At 39.2% G+C, this 27,856-nt stretch overlaps 1 protein-coding gene across 1 annotated transcript in view; it reads left to right on the top strand.

Annotated features, from left to right (window-relative positions):
• The window catches only part of TAF1B (TATA-box binding protein associated factor, RNA polymerase I subunit B), a 59,632-nt gene that overhangs the window by 15,873 nt on the left and 15,903 nt on the right, over positions 1-27,856 (top strand). The window contains exons 7-9 of the mRNA XM_065891178.1: positions 2,088-2,244; positions 12,329-12,428; positions 24,899-25,046. Of these exons, the coding sequence (XP_065747250.1) occupies positions 2,088-2,244; positions 12,329-12,428; positions 24,899-25,046 (405 nt within the window). The remainder of the gene's footprint in view (positions 1-2,087; positions 2,245-12,328; positions 12,429-24,898; positions 25,047-27,856) is intronic.

Raw genomic sequence — 27,856 nt, 5'->3', positions numbered from 1 at the left:
GTGTCCTTGTATATTCCTTTAAAACTGTAGTCTTCAAACTTTAGCATCCACCAGAATCACCTGGAGGGCTTGTAAAACCACAGACTGGTAGGTTCGGTAATTTGCGGCTCTAGTAGGTTCTCAGGTGATGCTAATATACCTCCTCCAGAGTCTGTACCTTGAAAACCACTGATCTAAAGCATTGTGTAAATTGTTATGCACTGCTCTCTTGCATGGAGTTATTTAATTACATTTCTATTCCAGTCATTTGGTTGTTTGAAATTTTTGTCTTATTATAAACAGTGTTGCCACAACATGCCTTGACCCTGAATCTTTGCGTGTTTTTGTTTTTTTTTTTTTTGCGGTACATGGGCATCTCACTGTTGTGGCCTCTCCCGTCGTGGAGCACAGGCTCCGGACGCGCAGGCCCAGCGGCCATGGCTCACGGGCCCAGCCTCTCTGCGGCATGTGGGATCCTCCCAGACCGGGGCACGAACCCGTGTCCCCTGCATCGGCAGGTGGACTCTCAACCACTGCGCCACCAGGGAAGCCCGGAAAAGGGGATTTTGAGGGATAATTTGGAGAGTTTTTGCCCGAGAAAACTTGGAGTTTCTCAGGGTCATTCCTCATCCTGCTTTTTAAATCTACCTTCACTCCTTACTTTAAACACCAGTTATATCCTGACAACCCTAAAATTCCTATCTCTTGCCCATCCTCTCAACTATAGGATTTTTAATATTCAGCTACCCTCAACATTTCTGTTTGTATGCTTAATAAAATCTTACACTTGTGCAGTTCTGATATCTTGATTTCTCGTCAAACCTGATCTTTTGCCATCTTCCTTGTCTCAGTAACTGGTACCTCCATTCTTCTTGTCGCTCAGTCCAAAACCCTTAGAATCCTACTTGTCTTCTCTTTTTTTCTCATTCTTCACATCCAGTCCATCAGTTAATCCTCTTGACTCTGCTTTCAAAATATGTCCAGAATCCAGCCACGTCTCACCATCTGTAGGGTCGCCGCTCCAGTACAAGTGCCCATCGTGGTCGACCTGGAATCGTGGTCTCCCGTGTGCCCGCCCCAGCTCCACTCTTCATAGCAGCCAGGGGAACCTTTTAAAACCATAAATGAGATCATGTAGCTCTTCTGTTTAAAACTCTCCAGAAACTTCTTACGTACTTAGAAGAAAATCTAAAGTACAAATCACGACCAACAAAGCCCTTTAGCAATATGGTTTCTTACTCTCTCCTGTCATGTCTTAACACTTGCCCCTCACCCGTGGTGCTCTCGCCACACTGGCTTCCTTGATATTCCTTCAGGTTGACTCTGCTAATGTACTTGGTGTTCCTCTCCAGATCCTTAAGACTTATTCTCTGATTTCATTCAGGTCTCTGCTCGGAAGTCACTTCCCCAAAGTGGCTTCTCTGACCACCTGTGTAAAATAGCACGTCTCTTCCCTTCCCATCATTTTGTATGCCGCTCCAGTGCTATTCATCTGTGTTGTGCTTAACCACTGTCTGCAAATTTTTGTGTGTGGGGGGGGCGTTTATTTACTGTCTCTCACTACTAGTATGTAGGTTTTAGGAGAGATGAGAGACTGTACACTGTCATTTCCCCAGAGCTAGAAGAGTGGCACAAAGAATGAGGTGGATAAGTATTTGTGGAATGAATGAGTTGAGGATGGAATAATGCCCTGTGGGGAAGGATGCCTGGAGGATGGGAGTGGGAGGGGGTGCTGCCTTAGCTAGTGTTTGGAGAGCCTCTCAGAGAAGGGGACATGTGAGTTGAGGCGTGACTCAAAGGAATTACACATTTTTTGCTTTGTAATTGTTTTTCCTTTTATTTATTTGAAAAATTGTTCCTGTTAACTATACAGAAATTCAAACAAGACAAATCTCAGCTCATCCGACTCCCAACAAAGAACCAGCAGTTACCTTTTTGGCCAATTTTCTTCTGAATCGTTATTGCTCTTTATTGCCAAATTGTTCTTTGTAAAGATCATATCAGTAACCTAAAGATATTTAAAATACCGCTTTGGATTTTGCTGGTTTTCTTCTTTGTTGTCCAGAATAGTTGCTTGTGCTTTTAAAAATCTCCCTTTGTCCTTTTAGAAACAGCATCTGTCTGTTCTGGATCTCTTGACGGAGTTGAGTATTCACTGCGAAAGGAGAAGGGAATTGTGAAGATGACTGTGCCACGGACGCTGGCTTTCTGCTACCTGTCATTGCTTTGGCAGAGGGAGACACTCACTCTTGCGGATCTCCTGAGGTAAGCTGGGCCTCTCGTCTAATGATGTTTCTACTGACTATCTGTGTGCACTAGGAGACAACCTTGGGTATTTTGGATTTTACAAGAAGGCTTAAATTAAGGAAGGGAAAGATTGGGGGGCAGTCTGAATTCTAACTCTGAAATTTAATTCTCCTTGGGCTAATAATTCATCTCCGTGGTTTCCTTATTTATGTAGTGGAAATAATACTATTTATCTTACAATGGGGTATTAGAAAATTAATTATCTAATGTGAGTAAAGTGCTTTGAAGATGAAAAGTGACATTTAATTACCTGAGTAGTAGTATTAAGTGTTTTTCATTTTTGACAGAGAAGATGAACAGATGACCTTTACATTGGCAAATGTTATTAGTAGTTACACAAAAGCATACATTGGTATTGTTAAGAGCTAAAATATAGGTTGTGTTTATAAGCCAAAATTAAAAACAAAGCTATTAAAAGAACCTGTTATGTAGATAGTCAGCATTTACATTTTTCAAGGTAATCTGCCGCGTTTTATAGTTAATGAATAAATTATGGCGTCCTGTGTAAGAATTTCTCATTAAATAGAAGATGTGCCAAAATCATTAATGCGTTAATTTTCCCTTGCTTAATATGTGTTCTAAATAATAACATTTGAGTTTTTTTTAGTGTGTAGAGTGATTTTAAGAGCACAGATTTAGAACCAGACTCCTGGGTTCAAATCCTGGCTCTGCCACTTATGTGTTATAGGACCTTGAGTAAGTTATTTAATTTCTCTCTGCCTCTGTTTCTTCATTGGTAAAATGAGGCTAATAAGAATATCTACCTCAGAGGGTTTGAGACTACTTTTAATAATGAGTACTGCATGAAAAGCACACAGTGCCTGGCACATAATAAGAACTCAATGCTGGTTATTGTTGTTTATGTTTTCTTCATCATCATCATCATTATAGGCACTCGGCCCTTTGGTTAAATAAAATGCCTCTGGATGAGGATAGTGCCTTTGAATTTGGCCACATCAACCAAATAACAAGGCTTTTCTCAGATGTAATTAACAGTACATGCAAGTTGAAAACTTCCCTAATACGGAAAAGGAAATAGTCAGTCATGTCCAGGAAGCGCAGAGAGTCCCATACAGGATAAATCCAAGGAGAAACACGCCAAGACACATTAATCAAACTGTCAAAAATTAAATACAGAGAAAAAATACTAAAAGCAGCGAGGGAAAAGCAACAAATTACATACAAGGGAATCCGCATAAAGTTAACAGCTGATCTTTCAGCAGAAACTCTGCAAGCCAGAAGGGAGTGGCAGGACATATTTAAAGTGACGAAAGGGAGAAACCTGTAACCAAGGTTACTCTACCCAGCAAGGATCTCATTCAGATTCAACAGAGAAATTAAAACCTTTAAAGACGGGCTTCCCTGGTGGCGCAGTGGTTGAGAGTCCGCCTGCCGATGCAGGGGATGCGGGTTCGTGCCCCGGTCCGGGAAGATCCCACATGCTGTGGAGAGGCTAGGCCCGTGAGCCATGGCCGATGAGCCTGTACGTCCGGAGCCTGTGCGCCACAACAGTGAGAGGCCCGCGTACCGCAAAAAAAAAAAAAAAAACAAAAAAACTTTACAGACAAGCAAAAGCTAAGAGAATTCAGCACCACCAAACCAGCTTTACAACAAATGCTAAAGGAACGTCTCTAGGCAGGAAACACAAGAGAAAGACTTACAATAACAAACCCAAAACAATTAAGAAAATGGTAATATGAACATACATATCGATAACTACCTTAAATGTAAATATGCTCCAACCAAAAGACATAGGCTGGCTGAATGGATACAAAAACAAGACCCGTATATATGCTGTCTGCGAGAGACCCACTTCAAACCTAGGGACACATACAGACTGAAAGTGAGGGGATGGAAAAAGATATTCCATGCAAATGGAAATCAGAAGGAAGCTGGAGTAGCAATTCTCATATCAGACAAAATAGACTTTAAAATAAAGACTATTACAAGACGCAAAGAAGGACACTACATAATGATAAAGGGATCAATCCAAGAAGAAGTATAACAATTTGTAAACACTTACGTACCCAACATAGGAGGCCCTCAATGCATAAGGCAAATGCTAACAGCCATAAAAGGGGAAATTGACAGTAACACAGTCATAGTAGGGGACTTTAACCAATGGACAGATCATCCACAATGAAAATAAATAAGGAAACACAAGCTTTAAATGATACATTGAACAAGATGGACTTAATTGATATTTACAGGGCATTCAATCCAAAAACAACAGAATACACTTTCTTCTCAAATGCTCATGGAACATTCTCCAGGATAGATCATGTCATGGGTTGCAAATCAAGCCTTGGTAAATTTAAGAAAACTGAAGTTGTATCAAGTATCTTTTCTGACCACAGCGCTCTGAGACTAGATATCAATTACAGGAAAAAAAACTGTAAAAAATACAAACACATGGAGGCCAAACAGTATGCTACTAAATAACCAAGAGATCAGTGAAGAAATCAAAGAGGAAATCAAAAAATACCTAGAAACAAATGACAATGAAAACACAACAACCCAAAACCTGTGAGATGCAGCAAAAGCAGTTCTAAGAGGGAAGTTTATAGCAGTACAATCCTACCTCAAGAAACAAGAAAAATCTCAAACAACCTAACCTTACACCTAAAGCAATTAGAGAAAGAAGAACAAACAAAACCCAAAATTAGCAGAAGGAAAGAAATCATAAAGCTCAGATCAGAAATAACTGAAAAAGAAGTGAAGGAAATGATAGCAAAGATCAATAAAACTAAAAGCTGGTTCTTTGAGAAGATAAACAAAATTGATAAACCATTAGCCAGACTCAAGAAAAAGGGAGAAGGCTCAAATCAACAGAATTAGAAATGAAAAAGGAGAAGTAACAACTGACACTGCAGAAATACAAAGGACCGTGAGAGATTACTACAGGCAACTATATGCCAATGAAATGGACAACCTGGAAGAAATGGACACATTCGTAGAAAAACACAACCTTCTGAGACTGAACCAGGAAGAAATAGAAAATATAAACAGACCAATCACAAGCACTGAAATTGAAACTGTGATTAAAAGCCTTCCAACAAACAAAAGCCCAGGACCAGATGGCTTCACAGGCAAATTCTATTAAACATTTAGAGAAGAGCTAACACCTATCTTTCTCAAACTCTTCCAAAATATAGCAGAGGGAGGAACACTCCCAAACTCATTCTGCGGGGCCATCATCACCCTGATACCACACCCAGACAAAGATGTTACAAAAAAGGAAAACTACAGGCCAATATCACTGATGACCATAGATGCAAAAATCCTCAACAAAATACTAGCAAACAATCCAGCAGCTCATTAAAGGATCATACACCGTGATCAAGTGGGGTTTATCCCAGGAATGCAAGGATTCTTCATTATACGCCAATCAATCAATGTGATACACCATATTAACAAATTGAAGGATATAAACCATGTGATAATCTCAATAGATGCAGAAAAAGCTTTTGACAGAATTCAACACCGATTTATGATAAAAACACTCCAGAAAGTAGGCATAGAGGGAACTTTCCTCAACATAATAAAGGCCATATATGACAAACCCCCAGCCAGCAGCATTCTCAGGGGTGAAAAACTGAAACCATTTCCACTAAGATCAGGAACAAGACAAGGTTGACCACTCTCACCACTGTTATTCAACATAGTTTTGGAAGTTTTAGCCACAGCAGTCAGAGAAGAAAAAGAAATAAAAGGAATCCAAATCAGAAAAGAAGAAGTAAGACTGTCACTGTTTGCAGATGACATGATACTATACATAGAGAATCCTAAAGATGCTACCAGAAAACTACTGGAGCTCATCAATGAATTTGATAAAGTAGCAGGATACAAAATTAATGCACAGAAATCTCTTGCATTCCTATACACAAATGATGAAAAGTCTGAAAGAGAAATTAAGGAAACACTCCCATTTACCATTGCAACAAAAAGAATAAAATACCTAGGAATAAACCTACCTAAGGAGACAAAATACCTGTATGCAGAAAACTATAAGACACTGATGAGAGAAATTAAAGATGATACAAACAGATGGAGAGATATACCATGTTCTTGGATTGGAAGAATCAACATTGTGGAAATGATTATACTACCCAAAGCAATCTACAGATTCAGTGCAATCCCTATCAAACTACCAATAGCATTTTTCCCAGAACTAGAACAAAAAAATTCACAATTTGCATGGAAACACAAAAGACCCCAAATAGCCAAAGCAGTCTTGAGAAAGAAAAATGGAGCTGAAGGAATCAGGCTCCCAGACTTCAGACTATACTACAAAGCTACAGTAATCAAGACAGTGTGGTACAGGCACAAAAACAGAAATATAGATCAATGGAACAGGATAGGAAGCTCAGAAATAAACCCACACACATATGGTCACCTTATCTTTGATAAAGGAGGGAAGAATATACAATGGAGAAAAGACAGCCTCTTCAATAAGTGGTGCTGGGAAAACTGGACAGGTACATGTAAAAGAATGAAATTAGCACACTCCCTAACACCATACACAAAAGTAAACTCAAAGTGGATTAAAGACCTAAATGTAAGGCCAGACACTGTAAAACTCTTAGAGGAAAACATAAGCAGAACACTCTTTGACATACATCACAGCAAGATCCTTTTTGACCCAACCCCTAGAGAAATGGAAATAAAAACAAAAATAAACAAATGGGACCTAGTGAAACATAAAAGCTTTTGCACAGCAAAGGAAACCATAAACAAGACGAAAAGACAACCCTCAGAATGAGAGAAAATATTTGCAAATGAAGCAACTGACAGAGGATTAATCTGCAAAATATACAAGCAGCTCAATATCAAAAAAACAAACAACCCAATCCAAAAATGGGCAGAAGACCTAAATAGACATTTCTCCAAAGATGATATACAGATAGCCAACAAACACATGAAAGGATGCTCAACATCACTAATCATTAGAGAAACGCAAATCAAAACTACAATGAGATATCACCTCACACCAGTCAGAATGGCCATCATCAAAAAATCTACAAACAATAAATGCTGGATAGGGTATGGAGAAATGGGAACCCTCCTGCACTGTTGGTGGGAAAGTAAATTGGTATAGCCACTATGGAGAGCAGTATGGAGGTTCCTTAAAAAAGTAAAAACAGAACTACTATATGACTCAGCAGTCCCACTACTGGTCTTACACCCTGAGAAAACCGTAATTCAAAAAGAGTCATGTACCATAATGTTCATTGCAGCTCTATTTACAATAGCCAGGATATGGACGCAACCTAAGTGTCCATCGACAGATGAATGGATAAGAAAGATGTGGCACATATATACAATGGAATATTACTCAGCCATAAAAGGAAACGAGGGCTTCCCTGGTGGCGCAGTGGTTGAGAATCTGCCTGCCGATGCAGGGGACACGGGTTCGAGCCCTGGTCTGGGAAGATCCCACATGCCTCAGAGCGACTAGGCCCGTGAGCCACAATTACTGAGCCTGCACATCTGGAGCCTGTCCTCCGCAACAAGAGAGGCCGCGATAGTGAGAGGCCCGTGCACCGTGATGAAGAGTGGCCCGCACTTGCCACAACTAGAGAAAGCCCTCGCACAGAAACGAAGACCCAACACAGCCATAAATAAATAAAATTTAAAAAAAAAAAAAAAAAAAGGAAACGAAATTGAGTTATTTGTAGTGAGGTGGATGGACCTAGAGTCTGTCATACAGAGTGAAGTAAGTCAGAAAGAGAAAAACAAATACCGTATCCTAACACATATATATGGAATATATATATAAAAAAAAGGTTCTGAAGAACCTAGGGGCTGGAGAGGAATAAAGACACAGATGTAGAGAATGGACTTGAAGACACGGGGAGGGGGAAGGGTAAGCTGGGACGAAGTGAGAGAGTGGCATGGACATATATATATATACACTACCAAATGTAAAATAGATAGCTAGTGGGAAGCAGCCACATAGCACAGGGAGATCAGCTCGTACTTTGTGACCACCTAGAGGGGTGAGATAGGAAGGGTAGGAGGAAAATGCAAGAGGGAGGGGGTATGGGGTTATATGTGTAAGTATAGCTGATTCACTTTGTTATACAGCAGAAACTAACACACCATTGGAAAGCAATTATACTCCAATAAAGATGTTTAAAAGAAAACACAAAAAGCAGTACATGCAGAGAGTCCATGATTCAGTGAATTTTACTGTTAAGCTAAAAACCTCGGGGCTTCCCTGGTGGTGCAGTGGTTAAGAATCTGCCTGCCAGTGCAAGGGACACGGGTTCAAGCCCTGGCCCAGGAAGATCCCACATGCCACAGAGCAGCTAAGCCCACGTGCCACAACTACTGAGCCTGAGCTCTAAAGCCTGCAAACCACAACTACTGAGCCCACGTGCCACAGCTCCTGAAGCCTGCGTGCCTAGAGCCCGTGCTCTGCAACAAGAGAAACCGCGACAATGAGAAACCTGCACACTGCAACGAAGAGTAGCTGCCACTCACCTCAACTAGAGAAGGCCCATGCACAGCAGTGAAGACCCAACACAGCCAAAAATAAAATAAATAACTATAAACCTCATCTTGTTCTGTATGCCCTCATTGGGTGATCTCATCCTTTCCCAAGGCTTTAATTACCTTCTATACGATGATGATTCCCAAATCTGGATTTCCAGCCCAGACTTGTCTACTGAGGGCCAGACCCATATGTTCATATATCCACCTGCCTTCTGGGCAGTCCTTCATCATCTCTCTCCTCACTCCAGCTCCTCCTCTAGTGTTTCCTTTCTTCATAAATACCTGCGCCATGTTGCATCCCATACAGCCACCTGAGGCTCATCCTTGACTCCTTCTTCTCTCTACATATAGTTAATAGAGTTAATCATTATGTCCTCTCAATTATACTTCCAAAATAACTCTCAAATGATTTTTCCCCGATTCCCTCTCTCTTCACCTGGGTTACTTAGCAGCCTTCCAAGTGAGTCTTGTGCCACTCCTGTCCATTTCCTCCTGAAAACCAGAGGGATCTTAATAGAAACAGCAGTCTAATCATGTCACTGGAGCTGGATAACAGGGTTAGCCATCCTACACAGGGCCGTCTGTAAGGGGGTAACACAACTCTCCTAGAAATCTCACAAGATGGAAAAAGTAATATTTGCCCGAAAATTCTTCTTAGGGAGAATATTGTATGTGGTTGGAAGGATGGGGCAAGATCCTGCACCTTTGTCTATCTGTCTCTCTCTCTCTCCCCCCTCTCCTTCTGCCTCTCTCCCCACCCCTCTGTCTCCCTCTTTCCTTTCCTCCCTCTTTCCTCCCTTCCCCCTCCAAGGGGAATTCCCTTCGAGGAGATTAGATCTAGATAGCTGGAGGGCTTTTATTTTGCCCTGGGACATACAAATTTGGGACCCAGTTTAACTGCTTGGAGCAGTAGGAAAAGAGACTTCACCACTGATCCCCTTTCTCTGCTTTTCTTGGAAAAGAGCTCTAAGTCACAGGTTCTTCTCAAAGTGTTGTCCCCCAAACAACAGCGTCAGCATCACCCGGTGATTTGTTAGAAATGTAAATTCTTGGACCCATTCTAACCTTCTGAATCAGAAACTCTGGGGACAGGGCCTGGTAGTCTCTGTTTTAATAAGCCCTCAAGGAGATTCTAATGGATGCTAAAGTTTGAGAACTACTATTGAAAAACTACTTAAAGAACATTGATTTGAAGGGAATACATTATTAGCCTGACCCCAATACCCATACATTTTATACTGATCTGCATGTCACTTCCCTGTATAAATCCTTTAGCAGCATCTGTAGTCTATAGGATAAATTCATAACCCTTAGATAGCCTTTAAAGAACCCTACCTACCTAACAATAACAATAATAATAAATAAAAATAGCCAACATGTATTTGTTCCACAAATATTCATTGAATACCTACTATACACAGGTGTTGTTCTAGAGTCTAGACGCCTGAAATACAGTTGTGAACCATATATAGATCAAGTCCCGGCTCTCGTGAAGTTTAAGACTAGATGAGCAAATACACAAATAAATTAAAAAACGATCACACAGTGAAGTGCTGTTCAGGAGATTTAAATAGGATGATGGGGCTTCCCTGGTGGCGCAGTGGTTGGGAATCTGCCTGCCGATGCAGGGGACGCGGGTTCGTGCCCCGCTTCGGGAAGATCCCACATGCCGCGGAGCGGCTGGACCCGTGAGCCATGGCCGCTGAGCCTGCGCGTCCGGAGCCTGTGCTCCGCAGCGGGAGAGGCCACAACAGTGAGATGCCCGCGTACTGCAAAAAACAAAAAAAGAAAGAAATAGGATGATGTGATAGAGAATGACCAGATGGCTACTTTAGATGGGTTATTAGGGAAGGCCTCACTGAGAAGGTGGAGTTTAAGCCGCACTCTGACTGAAAATAGAGCCAGCAGCTGAATATCTGAAGTACCCGCATTCCAGGTAGAGGGAGGCTGCTAGTGCCAGGCTCTAAAGCAGTTTCAAGTTCTGTGTGATCAAGGAGCAGAGGAGGCTGAAGTGATGGGAGTAAGAACTTGAAGGAGTAGGAAGATGCGGACAGGGAGATAATTAACAGGGGCCAGATGTAGGTCTTTGTAAGCCAAGTTAGGAGTGTGGATTTTTTTTTTTTTTTTGGAGGTATAGTTCATATACAATACAACTCACCCTTTTAAAGTGTACAAGTCAGTCAGTATATTCACAAGGTTGTGCAACCATCACCTCTATTTCCAGGATATATTCATCACTCCAAAAGGAAACCCCATTCCCACTGGGAGTTTGGCTTTAAGTGTGATAGTAAGCCACTGGAAGATTTTAGCAGGAGACACATAATCTGATTAATGTTTTCAAGATCACTCAGGCAACTGTGAGGAAAGTGGATTCTAGGTAGGCACAGGTGGAAGCAGGGAGACCGGGTGATCTTTTCTATACTTGAAGCAAGAGGGTAGTGGCTTGGGTTAGGGTGGTGGTAATAGAAATGGAATGAGGTGAAAGGGTTCAGGATATGTTTTACAGGTAGAGACAACTTTCCTCTAATGCAGTGCTTCTTAACTTACCTGTAATGAAGAACCAATTTGTTAAATTTCCACTCTGTCACAGATTGAAACTTTTGAAAATTATAATAATATTATAAGCAGAGACAGTGTTTCCAGGGGACGTGCCTGGAGTAGTGGTTTGTTGGTTCAGAGGGTATATGGGATGCTGTTAGTCTGTGCCCATCCCTCTTTCTCTATTCTTCTCTACTTTATTTTTCTTCTTACCGTTTTTTCCTATCTGACATACTATAAATTTCACTTATTTGTTTTGTCATCTTTCTCTTTTCATTAGAATGTAAACTCCATGGGAACAAGAATATTTTACTGTTTTGTTCCCTGCTGTATCCCCCAGCCTAGAATAGTGTTGGGTATATAGTAGTCAATAAATTTCTGTTGAACGAATGAATGAATTGTAAGTATGTATGAGTGTTTATTTATATATATATGTGCTAGTTTCTTTAAACTCAATAATTTACTCAAAATATTTGATCAGCTACTATGTACCAGACATTGAGATGGAGTGGTGAACAAATGTTCCTTTGTTTAATTGTTCTTCCAGTGACAGGCACCTACCGTGCACTGTCATAGGTACTGGAGACTGAATGGTGGGCAAGGAGGTATTCTAACAAGGAAAACAGGGATCAAGGAAGGTCCCGCTGAAGAAATGATTTAAGAGATGAATAGGAGCTAATCATTGTGAGAGAAACTAGGGATAGGAGGAAGGAATGCCATGTCTGCAAGCCTGGTGGTAAATTGACAAATAAGATAAACACACCTTTTAGAAATATTTTGTCTATTTGGGCAGAAACTTAAGAGATTATTAATCAACTAAATGTTTTCTCCACACAGGGGTACAGAGAATAATAGATATTTTCAGATTAATTATCCTTACATATATGTAGGATATACAGTATACTCAACTGATTCTCACCTTGTCTTTGAAATACATTTTTACCTCTTTTGTTTACTTTGCCAAATCAGTACATATCTTTTATTGAAACTCTTTTTAAAAATATAGATTCGTTGAAGAGGAACATATTCCTTATATAAATGCTTTTCAGCATTTTCCAGAAGAGATGAAATTATATGGGCGTGACAAAGGAATCTTTGCTATAGAGGTATGTTATTTTCTTTTTTACTTTGTAGTCACTTATAAGACACAAGAGTAATTTGGTGATTTATATTCCTCTCCTGACTTATTTGGTGTTGGAGTTTTAAAAAATGTCATCGAGTTTTTGTTCTATTCAAATATGGACATTAGTCATAATTTAATGGAGAATAGAATTATTTTTTGTTTTCCTTATGTGGTTACATCTAATCCTTTAGGTTACACAATCCTCAAAATACAGCTATAATGTTAGGTGTGTGCATTGCAAATAGGTGTATTGTTGAGACTAAAAGTTTTATATAGAGACCTTTAGGTAATTTCAGATTTAAAAAACAGTATTTTTTGTTGTTATTTGCACACTATGTTGCTTTGGAGAGAAGAGATGAAAGTTATTATGTTGTTTCAAGGGGCATATATTTTTTAAATATATTTATTTTTAAATTTTTGGCTGTGTCAGGTCTTAGTTGTGGCACGTAGGATCTTCATTGAGGCATGTGGGATCTTTTGTTGGGGCGCGCAGGCTTCTCTCTAATTGTGGCGTGTGGGTTTTCTCTCTCTAGTTGTGGCGCAGGCTCCAGGGTGCGTGGGCTCTGTAGTTGTGGCATGTGGGCTCTCTAGTTGAGGCGCATGAGCTCAGTAGTTGCAGCGCATGGGCTTAGTTGCCCCGCAGCATGTGGGATCTTAGTTCACTGAACAGGGATCAGACCCGTATCCCCTGCATTGGAAGGTGGATTCTTTACCACTGGTCCACCAGGGAAGTCCCTCAAGAGGCACTATTTTAAGTCCTTTGCTTGTGTTAGTCTTCTTCTAGATCTCTTTTCAGCTGTCTCCAATGGCAGCGCTTCTGTCCTTTTAATTATGAGTCTTTATCACTATTTATAGTACTCAAAGGTTATTTTCCCTGTGCTCTTCATCAGAAGGTTTTCAGTGTACTAAATATTGAATATTATCCTCCATTTACCCACTTAAGGAATTATTTTCATAGGCTTTCCTAACCTTCACAACCTTCACATTGTTTTCAGTTTAATTCAAGAGACATTTATGATCCTTACTAAACCCCTGCATGAGTATGGTTCACCATCTTCCCAATTTTACGTGTGAGTAAACACCTCAGACAGGTAGAATGATTTGCCAAGGTCATGCAGATGGTAGTCTCAGACTTGGAACTACAGTGCTTTAGGCCTTTTACTCATTGTATGGTCTTTTGTTCTGTTTTTGTACCATCTTACTATTATTTGTCCCATCTAGTCTTAATTTCTTGTTTCTTCATTTTCTGCCTTTTTTGAATTAAGATTTTTTTATGATTCCATTTTATCTCTACTATTGATTTATTAACCATACCTCTGTTTTTTTAAGAGGTTGTTCTAGAGTTTATAAAATTCATCTTTAACTTACCACAGTCTGCCTCAATAATATACCAGTACATGTATAGTGTAAGACCCTTACAAGAATGTATATACTTCCACTTCCCTCCTCCCATCCCTTAGTGTTAAACATTTTATCTTTACCTGTTAGATATTCCACAATGTGTTGGAATTATTTTTGCTTTAAAAAGTTGGTTATCTTTTTAAGAAATTAAAATGAGAAGAACTACTTCATATTTACCCACCTTTTGCCATTTCTGGCACTCTTCCTGTCTGAAAATGTCCTGTAACATTTCTTATAGTACAGATCTGTTGGCAGTGAATTCTTTTGGCACTTTTTGGTCTAAAAATGTCTTTGTTTTGCCTTCATTTTTGACTAGTATTGAATTCTGGGTTTGTACTTTTCCTTCAGCACTTTAAAAATGTTTCTTTCTACAGGACTGTCTGATTTCTCTTCTCTTCTTTTCTCTTCCCTTCCCTTCCCTTCGCTTCCATTCCCTTCCTTTCTCTTCCCTTCCCTTCCCTTCCCTTCCCTTCCCTTCCTTTCTGTTCCCTTCTCTTCCTTCCTTCTCCCCTTCCTTCCTTCCAACTACATGTTAGACCACAGCTCACTAAGGCTTCTGTTCTTTTTCTTTTCCTCAGTGTGTTTTGTTTTGGATAGTTTCTACGATGATATCTTCAGATTCACTGATCTTTACTTCTTGAATGTCTAATTTGCAGTTAAACCCATCTAGTAATTTTTTCATTTCAGATTCTGTATTTTTCATTTCTAGAAATTCCATGTTAGTCTTACCTTTTTCGTTTCCTTCATTATGTTTATGTTTTCTTTTATATCCTCCAGTTTATTGACAATATTTACAGTAGTTACTCTAAGGCCATCGTCTACTAATTCTGTTATCTTGGTTATTTCTGGGTCTGTTTCTATTGATTGATTTGTCTCCTGATTATGTGCCATATTTTCCTGCTTTGCATTCCTGGTAATTTTGATTGGATGCAGACAGTGTGAATTTTGTGTTGCTGGATACTGGATTTTTGTTCTGGTGTATGATTAGGTAACTTAGATATCAGTTTGATCATTTAGAAGCTTGTTTTTTTAATGGCTGTTCCAGAGCCTATATTGTGAGACTGAGGAAGCCCCACTACTAAGGCATGTCCCTTTGGAAGACTCTACCCAGAGCCCCCAGTATTGTGAAGTCTCTCCACTCCAGCTGGGGCCTTATGCAAACTCTGAGAATTGTTTGCATTCATTGGAAAAATCCAGTGATTTTTTTTTCTCCCCTGGCCTCAGGTTTTTTCTCACACATGCACAGATTGGTACTCAGCCAAAGACTTGAGAGGACCCCTTTGCAGACCTCCAGAGTTCTCTCTCTGCAGTTTTATCCTCATTGGTACTCTGCCTGCAAATTATAGCCACCTCAGCTAACAGGAACTCTAATCTCTCTCTGCTTAACTCAGCAAGACCACTGGGCCCTGTTTCACTCCCTGCTCCCTGCACTACAGCTTGGAGACTGCCTCCAGGCAGTAATCTGGGGCCATTTGTTTCTCTTCTCTCAGCGATTATATAGTCCTGTGCTTCCTGTTACCCGATGCCTAAAACTGTTGTTTCATATATTTTTTCCAGTTCTCTGTTTATCATAGGAAGTAAATTCCCATAGTAGTTTCCCATTGTAGTTAATCCTTTAAGGGCAGAAACAGAATTGTTCTAAATACTCATTTTTAGACATTTAGAAATAGAGTCAATATTCAGATGCTTTTTAGCTGAGTGTTATGAAATACCTGCCTAGTAATAATCTCTTTTGTTGACTATTTTTAAATTAATCTTGAGTTGAGGGGACAGGGCTATGTAAAATAGGGGAGTGATTTCTTGTAGAGATTTTGATAGAAAGTATAAGCATAAAAATATATGAGGTTATGTCTTGGTAACAGTAACTATTGTACTTTACCTTTTTCACTTGTATCTTAGCTTTTTTTTAAATAAACTTTTTATTTTGGAATAATTTTAGATTTATAGAAAAGCTGCAAAAATAAAAATATATCCTTTACCCAGATTCAACTATTGTTAATATTTTATTTTATCCTCTGTGCTGTTCTTCCCTATCTATGTATCTATCTATGTAATTCTATTTCTGAATCATTGAGGGTAAGTTACATTTATCATGGCCCATCATCCCTAAATATTTTAGTGTATATTTTCTAAGAGTAGGGATATTCTCTAATATAACTGCAATTTACTTATTAACTTTTTATTTTTCTAGGAGCTGCACAGTATAGATATGCCACAATTTACCTGACTAGTTTTCTATTGATGGAGTTTTGTGTTTGGGGATTAAAAGCTAAAGAAGGCAGCTAGGTAATGAAAAAACAAAACAAACAAAACTGAAAACAATCTGAATGTCTATCAAGGAAAATGGATAAAATGTGACATAATCAGACATGGTATATTAAACAACTATGAAAATGAATCAACTACAGCCACAAGCAACAGGAATGACTAAGAAATATTCTGTTTGGTGTAAAAGGCAAGACTTAGGATGCTACATACATATGAAATCACTTTTGTTAAGCTCACAAAAGAAGTTAAGCTAAATATATTTATATAAATATATTTATGTGCGTGATAAAACTATTTTTAAAAAAATAAGTTTATGGTAAGCATAATTCAGGATACTAGTTACCTCTGGAGGGGGAGGCACAGAGGGGGGACTAGAGAAGGAGTACACTAGTAGATGTAACAGTCGGGTTTGTTTGTATATTTCTTGCATCCCTAACTACTCTTTGAGAGTAGGAATCATGTGTAATGCTTCTGTTTTATCATACATAAGACCTAATATATAATCATTATGTATACATGGTAAGAACTCTGTGTTTATTGGTTAAATGATTTGAACTAGCTGAAAAACAGAATTAGTTTAAATGCTTTGTTTAGAGAAGATTTCAAATAGATTTGTTGGGGATTTTTTTCCACCTAAGTAGTAAACATCCAGACTGCTTCTTTTGTATTTGTTACATAATATACCCAGAGGCTATTCAGTAGTGGCATTTGACTGAGAAAATTAAAAAGCATTCCACTGATATTTTAGTGGTAAATGTGTAAGGGATATAACTTCTGCTTATAAGCAAGGACATTTAAAAAACTGAGTTATGGGTGTGTCAGTATCACTCATGAAAACCAGTGTGTGAGATAAATAATCTTATCAGTTATTTGTACTGTTCACCAATATACTGAAACCAATAGTAAATTACTCTAGTCAGAAAATGTATGTTTGAGGCTACATTGATGATATTTGTTTTAGGAGAATCATACCTCATGTTTGCTGAGTGAAACCAGTGATTTCATGTGAATTATCTGTGATTTAGTTTGATCCCTTGCCAGTGCCCACCCCTAGTACCCAGCATGCTCAGTCCAGTTCTCCCCCTACCTCTGCTTCCCAAGAGAAGGAATGAGAACCAAGGTTTATACTCATCTAAGGAAAACTAAATAATGACAAAGGTTAGCCTGCTACAAAAATAATCACGTAACCCTGCCAAAATCAAATCAGAATTGTTTGGGGATTGTCTACTCTTTGGATACCAGCTTTTAACCTCCTTTAGTACAGATATGTGAAATTTGAACATAGGTATTCCACAGTCAGCAGAATATTTGGAGGACAGGCACATCTTAAGAAGGAGGGCTCAGGTAGGTTTTTCCCAGCTCTGATCCTGGGGCCAAAACGAATAAGTGCCTCCTGTTCAGCTGGTCATCAGTTCATAAATTCGTATTTATTCATAAGGTTTACCTTGGTCTGTGCAAGTCGACAGCATGTTTCTGAAATGACCTCATCCCCAGGACCAAGACTGTATTTCACATAAAATAATGTATTCACCACAAACTTCCAGAAGATTAGACTTTGAACATAAAAGAGTATTTTTTGCTACTGCTGATAGATTTACAACCATTAAGATAATTCCAGCAGACTAAAAATGCGAATTGAACTGTTTTGTGAATCATAATGCATGTGGAGTTCATTTTACCCTTCCTCCGTGAATAATATATTAAAGTGCTTTGTCATTTCTTCTGACATTTTTATTCCTTGTTAATTTTCCTTTGCAATAGGAAGTCTTATTTTAAGTTTGGGTTAACAGGTGCATGTAGCATTAGCTTCTTCTCAGCTGAATCTTTGCTTCAAAACAACACTAGGAATAAGTAAGGGTGAGGCACTGTCCTTTTTTTAATAGCAAAGCAGGAAGTTCACCTCTGACAGGGTATTGTAATCAGGTTTATCACAAGAGCCTGCTGTTGTGTAACAGAAACTCTAGCTTGTCCTTACCTGTCTTAAGGCATTGCTTCATGAAGGAAAATAAACTCACTGGAATATTTGTGAAATTCAATAAAATGCTTTCCCAAGCACTCCGTTTTTAATGCATGCTAGAACAATTTATTATAGGCTTGTGGTCTTCTAAAAAACATATTAGCCTTGTGATTTCTTAGTATTATAATTAAATGAATCTGTATCACTCTAGAAGCCCTATGTGTCATATTTACTATACCTTTTAGACACATCCTCAGCCATGTCTAGTATTCCCATGTCCATATTCCCTTCCTCCCCTCCCCCACTTTTTCAAGAAAAATGGAGGCGGTTTGGGATGTCTTCAAATGACTGTTTACTTAAATGACAGGCAGCTTTTCTTCATTGTATGCTTTGCCTTTGCTTACAAAAGTGCATTCACTATTACATAGTATGTTGAAACTTTTAAGTGGAAACAGCTTTTCATTAACAAAGGAAGCATTTTCTTTCCTCCTTCCATGTCTTAGCTTTCTCTACTAAGTCTTGGCTTCTTCAGCAGCTGTACCTCCACCAGAAATGAAAAAAGGTGCAATTGTTCTAGGAGATGGTGGTGAAGATAATGCCAGTGAGGTTTTGTGTGTGTGGGCTGCTCGGGACTGTTTTTCTTCTGTGTTTGGTTTGTTTTTGTTTTTGTTATTCCAGAAAGTTGAGCACACCTTAAAAACAAATCAAAGGGAAGGGGGAAAAAAGCTTTAAAGACCCTTAAACCATTATCCTGTGTGAACTGTTTCTTTCCATTAAATTGTTCTGTTAATATTTAAGTGGGCCCCTCTGTCCCACTAACAACAAATCTGACAAAACTCACCTTAAAACATAGGGTAATGGAATACAGAGTACGGAGTATTGATGTGGTTTGTTTCTTCTAACAAGCGGGCCATAAGAGTTTGAGTCTTCCTGCCATTACCCTGACTTAAGAGCAAAGTTCAGGAGAGGAGACAGGTGTGCAAATTAAGTTTTAGTATTTCCAACCATCTCCTTTTTCTGAGTTGTGATTCCCAACTCCCGGTAGGTAGCCGTTTCATTTTCCGTATTTATTTAATTTATTTTTTATTTTTAAAAATAAATTTATTTAATTCATTTATTTGGCTGCGTTGGGTCTTGGTTGCTGCACGCGGGCTTTCTCTGGTTGCGGAGAGCGGGGGCTGCTCTTCGTTGCAGTGCGCGGGCTCAGTAGTTGTGGCTCCTGGGCTCTAGAGCACAGGCTCAGTAGTTGTGGCACATGGGTTTAGTTGCTCCGTGGCATGTGGGACCTTCCTGGACCAGGGCTCGAACCCATGTCCCCTGCACTGGCAGGAGGATTCTTAACCACTGCACCACGAGGGAGGTCCGTGTTTTAATTTAAAGATAACCTCCTCCTCCTTTTTCTGCCTCTGCCTCTTCTGCTGCTTTATTTTTGAGTCAAGTTTCTGAAGTGTGGTACTGATTTGAAGCATCAGTTACTTCTAGCAAAAATCTTTCAGTTCATCTGGTAGAATAAACTAAAAATCTATTCTTTTTCAGGGATACCATCTCCATATGGAGTACCAAATAGTCAAATTGCTGCTTGAACCAAGGTTGGGCCTAAACACACTTATCTCTATTACAGATAGAATTTATTCTGCCAATGACTTAACACACAGTAGGGATACTTCTATCTTTTCAGCCTTGATTTTCTTTATTTTTATGTATTTTAAAACCCACAGACCAATTTCTTAACAGTTAATATGTAACATACATGTTACTCTGCCATGGTCCTTGACAGTAATTCTAAATCCTCTCAAGAATTAGTCATTTCATCATCCCTCACTAGACTCAGCAAGAAGTAATAAAGAGGAAACTGGAAATTCATTCCAAAGTCCATCTCCAGTATTTTGAATGTTGATCAACAGCATCCTCTCTGAATGAGTAAAAAGAAAAGATGTAATGCTGGTTCAGCCAGACCCACTGAGTGGCACTTTGCCATGATGATTCACTTTGCCTTGGAGCAATCTTACACCCTTTGTGAAACTAGGTCCCATCGGTTGAAGGAAGAAAAAGACTCCTCCAGAGCTGTCAGTCCCTCTTTCAGCCTCTCCAAATGAGTGTCTTGTTGGATCAAGGTTTGATAACACTCTGAGTCTTCAAACTCTAGATTTTTTCACCATCTTACTCTGTAGGCCGTGTGTAGCTCTTGAGATTGTTTGTGCAATCTTTGTTAGAGTAATAATCTAACAGGTTTGAAATCTACCTGAGGGAAATTAAGGCGAGTGTAATGATAACAGGTGTTCTCAGTTTCCCTCACTCCCACTCCCTTCCAGAATTACTACTGCCAGACAGCATGAATAGAAACCAGCTGATGTGTTCTTTTGTTCCTGGCTTCCCACAGCGTCTTAACCATCCCTGGAATTTGTGGGTGTGCTTCTCTTGTCAAGCTTGTGAAGTAAAACCATCTGAGGGTCTCTTCCAGGCTACAAGAAAAATGAGGTTGAGAGCCACTTCATTTTATTTTATTATTTTTTTTTTTGCACAAGAATATTGTGGAGAGCTTGTTTAAACTATAGACTCTTAGTCCTAGTGTTAGGGATGGATTTATTAAGTCTGGTGTAGGATCTAGGAATATTTTATGCAAGCACCTTGCAAGTGGTACTGATAGAAAATGGTGCTTTGAGCAGTACAGATTAGTTTTCTTATCTCTGCCTCTGTCATTCTTTTGTTATTACATCTTATTCCACAAAAAATTTGAGGTAAAAAGTAGACTAATTAGGGCTTCCCTGGTGGCGCAGTGGTTGAGAGTCCGCCTGCCGATGCAGGGGACACGGGTTCGTGCCCCGGTCCGGGAAGATCCCACGTGCCACAGAGCGGCTGGGCCCGTGAGCCATGGCCGCTGAGCCTGCGCGTCCAGAGCCTGTGCTCCGCAACGGGAGAGGCCACAACAGTGAGAGGCCCGCATACCAGAAAAAAAAAAGTAGACTAATTAGCAGATAACCAAAAACCAGTATAAAACAAAGTGCTATTATACCTTAACTAAATATGCAAAGTTTTAAACAGGATTCTGGTAGTCCTCTTATTCTACTTAATACATCAGAGATTCCCCACGCCAAATGAAAATACAAAGACCCAACAGCTTCTATGAGACCCTTTCCTTGGGTGTGTTCTGTACATGCATGCATTTTCTAAAAGTCAAAGTAAGACTATTCTAATGCAGTCATTAAATGTTCACTGTAATGGTATTAATATCCATGTTTTGCAATCTTGTCAAAATTAGAGCCTGATTCACCTCTCCAGGCTAAGGACAATGGGACAGAAAGAAAAATGTGACACTGTGATCATATTCTCTAAAACAATGCTGTGTAACAGTACTCCCAGCCTTCTGCCCAAGGTTGGATACTTTGCTGAGCTAGTGGTTCGAGAGTGGCCTGCTTGGTTGGAATAGGAGCAGATGTCTAGGGAGATTAGTCCATAGCCAGCCCTGTAGGGACAACTGGGCCACCACTTCAAGTGATGTCGGAGGCGGAAGGGAGCGGATGTTATTGTGGGTGTTTTAGCTTACCAGATTCCTTTTCATTAATGACCTTGCAATTACTTGTCATGAATTTATCATCCATTAAATTGATTTTTTGAGATGGTTATTTTTCAGAGGGGAACATGCACTGCTCTAGTGTTTGTTTTGTTTGCAGATAAAAGTACTTAATTTCATCTCCTGCCTTCATTATTTGAAAGGCTTAGGGTTGTCATAAATCGTCAGTAATGTTAATTGTTTTAACTTGAAAAGATGCTTCAGATTTTGTGCGAAATGCAGCAGATGTCTAAATAAGTTAATTTTATAAAGAAAAAAGAGCTTTTGCCAAAAGTCACTGAGAATATATGTTTTCCTTTTTTCTCTTTTAAATTCACAGATTAGAATACAATTAATAGTATTTTAGCATACAAGTAGAATTACTGTATCTCAACATTTAAAAAAAGACTTGAAAGGCCACATTGCTGTTTTGGATTGACAGAAATTTACTTTGTATTCTTCAGCTACAGATTAATCATGTTAATAATATAGCTAATTGAAAGCCTTTTTTTTCCTGATAAAACTCACGTTTAGACATTGAAATAGTGGTATCAAAATAAATACAATACAAAGAAGGTTGTAACCTCAGGCAAAGTAAAATCGGGCATAGTTAACACTTTGATTGTTTTCTATAAGCATACTCTTTTTAAAAAATATTTGTTTATTTATTTATTGGCTGCATTGGGTCTTAGTTGCAGCCCGCAGGATCTTTTGTTGCAGTGCACAGGCTCATTAGTTGCGGTGTGCGGGCTCTCTATTTGTGGCACGTGGACTTAGTTGCCCCGCGGCGTGCTGGATCTTAGTCCCCAGACTAGGGATCGAACCAGCTTCCCCTGCATTGCAAGACGGATTCTTAACCACTGAACCACCAGGGAAGTCCCTATAAGCGTAGTCTTGTACCATTATAAAGCATTTCCTTGTGCTTTATAATTGCATATGAGCTGAATGTACCAAAGAAACATTTAACAGAGAAATATTCATTCCTTCAGTTGGCTTCCAAACACCTTCACACATTTAGAAAATGGGCAAGACATGACATAATGGTATTATTGGCACAAATTGTTGGGAAACAGATTTTTCCTTAGAATAAGGAAGAACTTTTTAATGATTAAACCCATTAAAAATGGAATAGACTACCTTCAGGGAAAGTATTGAGTTCCCATCACTGGAGATTTACAAGAAGCGCTAGACATATACCTGCTGGGGATTTTGTAAAGTTAGACCATATACTTTTAAAGGTCTTTCCAACTCTGAATTTGCCAACTAGATTATTTCTCCTACAAGGTGATGTATGAAGTGATTCTGTTACACAAAATAGTTTATTGAGCTGATATTATCTTTCTCTCTTACCACTTTTTTTTAAATAGGCATGCATACAGAAAAGTGAACATATCACAGATGTACCCAACCTGATGAATTTTCATAACCTGAACCAGCCCCGAGATCAGGAAACAACCTTAGCACTCTAGGAGGTCCACCCTTATGCTCACTTGCAGTCATTACCTCCACGACTCCAAGAGTAATCAGTCACTCTCCTGACTTCTAACCATGTAGACTAGAAGCTCGGTGCTGAGTTTTGTACTTTACATACATGGAGTCATTCTCTTTTGCATCTGGCTTCTTTTAACATTATGTTTTGAAGATTCATTCATACTGTTGCATGTAGAGCATTCATTTCTTTGCTGTATAATGTTCCACTGTGAGACTGTATCAAAATTTACTAGATAGTTATTCTTGTACTTACTCTATTGGTGATGGCATTTGGGTAGTTTCTAGCTTGGGACTTTCACAAATAGTGTTACGAACATTCTAGTGCATGTCTTTTCATGGACGTGCATGCACATTTCTGTTGGGTATATGTAGCTAGAGCTGCTTTGCTGTAGAATATGTCCACACTCAACTTTAACAGATACTGCCAAACACGTTTCCAGAATGTTTGTATTCAGGCCTAGTTTTAATGGGGTCCTGCCGTATCGGAAATGTTAGTTTTTCTGAAATCCCATAAGCCTTAAAAAAAAAATCTTGCATGTAGTACTCGATAACTTTCTATCTTATCCTATAGTTATTTTTGTGCACTGATCTCTTTTCTAGAGTATAAACTCCTTGAAGAGATCGCTTTATTCATCTTTATATTTCCCAAAGTATCTTGCATAGAATAGACTCTAAATTTAATATTTTTATGTGAGTAGATGAGTAAATGAGGGAAAATTATATGTAGTATTAATAGAAGAATGTTTGGAAATTGCAGAAATATAAGTAGCATACCCAATAAACTACAAGGGTGATCTTAAAGTGAACAGAATTAATTTATTAATATTAGCTCATAGATTTTCCTGAATTCTATAAGACACTCTTATAGGCTGTTAATGTGGGAAAATAGAAGTTTGAATTGCACATTTTTATCTGTTAGACTTAAACCCTGGTGTCATCTCTCACATAGAAGCATGTGAATATTATGTAACACTGAGCTAAATCTGTTAGCTGTGAATTTGAAGATTGGCGAGAGGGTGCTGGTGAAGGAGGGTGAGAGGGAAGTCGTGCTTTGGAGTGATTATGACGACATTGTAAGTCCAGTTGGGTTGCAGCTGTATACCAGATTCTTCCATGATTGGCAAGAAGGAATGATTTCACTATACCATGGGTAAGGCCAGTGAGAGTTTTATGAGCCAGATAGAATTTTAATTGACCACTATTACTGTTGAAAACTGCTTAGTGAGGGTATTTGGGATTTATGGGCGTTTCCCCTTAATGCTTTTCTCTACATTCCAAATTTTATTCAATGAATACATATTACTTTTATTTTTTTGTTTTTTATTTTAAAAACATTTTTTTTAATTAATTTTTTTTTTTGGCTGCGTTGGGTCGTTGTTGCTGCGCCTGGGCTTTCTCTAGTTGCGGTGAGCGGGGGCTACTCTTCGTTGCGGTGCATGGGCTTCGTATTGCGGTGGCTTCTCTTGTTGCAGAGCGTGAGCTCTGGGCACACGGGCTCAGTAGCTGTGGCACTCGGGCTCAGTAGTTGTGGCTCACGGGTTCTAGAGCTCAGGCTCAGTCGTTGTGGCTCGCAGGCTCAGTTGTTGTGGCACACGGGCTTAGTTGCTCCGCGGCATGTGGGATCTTCCCAGACCAGGGCTCGAACCCATGTCCCCTTCATTGGCAGGCAGATTCTTAACTACTGCGCCACCAGGGAAGTCCCCGTATTACTTTTAAAATCAGAAAGTAGTTTTTAAAATAATTTGTGTTGTAAAAATTGCTACCTTGACTGTCTCTTTCATTCCAGTCTTGGCCTAACTATGAAGATATCTATAAAAAAATAATTGAAGTTGCCACATTTTTAGATTTGCCACGTTTTCCAGACATAACTGAAGACTGCTATCTTCATCCAAACATCTTGTGTATGAAATACTTGATGGAAGTCAATCTCCCTGGTAAGTGTGTGGTGTAGATAATGAGCAAGCTTTGACTTACTGAATTGTCATGAACAATATATTGCCTCTTCTCAAATCAGAAACTATTAGAGTCACCTGACAGGGTCCATAGTAACACGAAGCTTAATTTTAAAATCCTTTCTTAAAATATTTTGGACCATTTAAAATGGGTAAAAGGACACTGTTCAGAAATAATGAGTTCTATTTTGGTGTGAGGGATAAGTTTGAGAGAATATGTTCGGTTTTTACAGTAAGTTTGCTGAGTACAAGTAAAGTAACACGTGTTTCAGTATGTGTTATTAATTACCTAGGCACCCACTCCCCCCAGAAAAGCAGCACTTCTTCATTTGCATGAAGCATGATTATTACATAAAGAACTCTAATTTTAAAAATCCCAGAAGTTAATCTATGGTAACATTTTTGTTGTTCGCTAATATATTGCTATTTCCAGTCCCTAAAAGAAATGGAGTTCCAAGTCTGGTAGGATGAAACACAGAATGTGAAGACAGCCTTACTAGCTGTTGTTCACAATATACCAAGACACAGGTAACCCGAATGGAATCTGCCGATGGAATCCATTCTTGAATTTCTTGCTAAACTAGAAATGTGAGAAATGCAGGATTTCTATTCTTAACAGAAAATACAAACATGGTGTGACTATATTATTGCTTAAAAAATGTGATTGAATGTATTCTTAATAGGGGAGGAAAATACATATGTTATATGAAAAGAGCAATATGTAAAACTGTATGTATGGTATAATTTTAACTATAAACATAAATTGGAGTAACATATATACGCAAATGTAAATATTAAGTCTATACTTCTAAAATATTTTTTTAAAAAGGAAAAAAAAATTTTAACTTTTCAAATACAACATTTATTTATTTATTTATTTATTTATTTATTTATTTAGCGGTACACGGGCCTCTCACTGCTGTGGCCTCTCCCGTTGCGGAGCACAGGCTCCGGACGCGCAGGCTCAGCGGCCATGGTTCACGGGCCTAGCCGTTCCACAGCACGTGGGATCTTCCTGGGCTGGGGCACGAACCCGTGTTCCCTGCATCGGTAGGCGGACTCTCAACCACTGCACCACCAGGGAAGCCCCAAATACATCATTTATTAAGCTAAGGAATGTACGTCTCTGGTTAAGATTTCAGAAGTCACTAGCTATTTGATTAAGATTCCAGAATTTGGGGGCTTCCCTGGTGGCGCAGTGGTTAAGAATCCCCCTACCAATGCAGGGGACACGGGTTCGAGCCCTGGTCCGGGAAGATCCCACATGCCGCGGAGCAGCTGGGCCCTTGCTCCACAACTACTGAGCCTGTGCTCTAGAGCCCGTGCATCACAACTACTGAGCCTGAGAGCCACAACTACTGAGCCCGTGTGCCTATAGAGCCCGTGCTCCACAACAGAGAAGCCACCGCAATGAGGAGCCTGCACATTGCAACCAAAAGTAGCCCCTGCTCACTGCAGCTAGAGAAGTGCCGTGCGCAGCAACGGAGACCCAATGCAGCAGCCAAAAATAAATCAATTTTTTTTAAAAAGACTCCAGAATTTGTAAAGTCTGATTTCTGCGCTTTGGCATGTTACATAGATCAGATTATTGTTTTGGATTTTGGTTTTTTTCATTTACTTTTTTGATGGTTCTTTCAAAATATGGAAGGCTCCTGTGTTCTCTCATATACTCCAAAATCCTGAGCTTATAATGGGAATGCTAAGATATGGAAGGAATACAAGGAATTACCAACACGTAACTGACACGGGCTGGGTTATGGAAAGTGTCTAGCTCACGTAGTTGCTGTTGGACAGAGATGAGGGTGGCAGTATTTTCTGACCAGTGTGTGTGATTTAATACTGTTTCTTACCTAACTCTTCCTGAGAGTAACAAGTAGAATTAAAACCATTATAATAGGCAGAGAGACACTACTAGCATCTGATATGTTTAAGTGCCTTTTTGGAGACTGTATTAAAAAGAACCAGGATAGAGAAATTTTACTTCTCACAAATTGTTCAATAGAAATAATTTGAAATATAGAAAAAAAAGTATACACAAATGTTATTGACCTCTTTATTTATACTGAAAAATTAGAAATAAATATCCAACAGAAAGGTAATGTTTAAGTAAACAATGTTGTTTTACATTGTGGAACATTATGCAGCTTTTAACATCATGTTTGTGAAGAGTTAAAACATGGCAAATGTTTATGTTATAATAAAAATGAAATGGGCCAAATTATAAAATTATATATAAGCATAGCTACATAAAATTAAAATATTCATTAAAATATTAGAAATAAATATACCAAAATATTGAAGTGCTATTTCTAAGCTATGGCAATGCCTTTTTTCCTTTCTTCTACCTTTATGTATCTTGTAAATGTCCTGTACTGAGTTTGTATTACTTAATTGTGGGGGGGAAACAACACACAAAATAGATCGACAGACTAACATGTAATAGTCCCTGCACCTTAGGATTTTGTTTTTTTCATTAATTTATTTATTTTGGCTGCGTTGGGTCTTTGTTGCTGCTCGCGGACTTTCTCTAGTTGCGGCAAGTAGGGACTATTCTTCATTGCTGTGCGTGGGCTTCTCATTGCAGTGGCTTCTCTTGTTGTGGAGCACGGGCTCTAGGCACACGGGCTTCAGTATTTGTGGCTCTCAGGCTCAGTACTTGTGGCTCACGGACTCTAGAGCGCAGGCTCAGTAGTTGTGGCGTACGGGCTTAGTTGCTCCATGGCATGTGGGATCTTCCCAGACCAGGGCTCGAACCCGTATCCCCTGCATTGGCAGGCGGATTCTTAACCACT

The sequence above is a fragment of the Phocoena phocoena genome, chromosome 14, assembly GCF_963924675.1.
Source record: "Phocoena phocoena chromosome 14, mPhoPho1.1, whole genome shotgun sequence".
In the NCBI taxonomy this organism is placed as follows: domain Eukaryota; kingdom Metazoa; phylum Chordata; class Mammalia; order Artiodactyla; family Phocoenidae; genus Phocoena; species Phocoena phocoena.
Note: the sequence above shows the minus strand (reverse complement) of the source record. Positions and strands in the feature narration are given on the sequence as shown.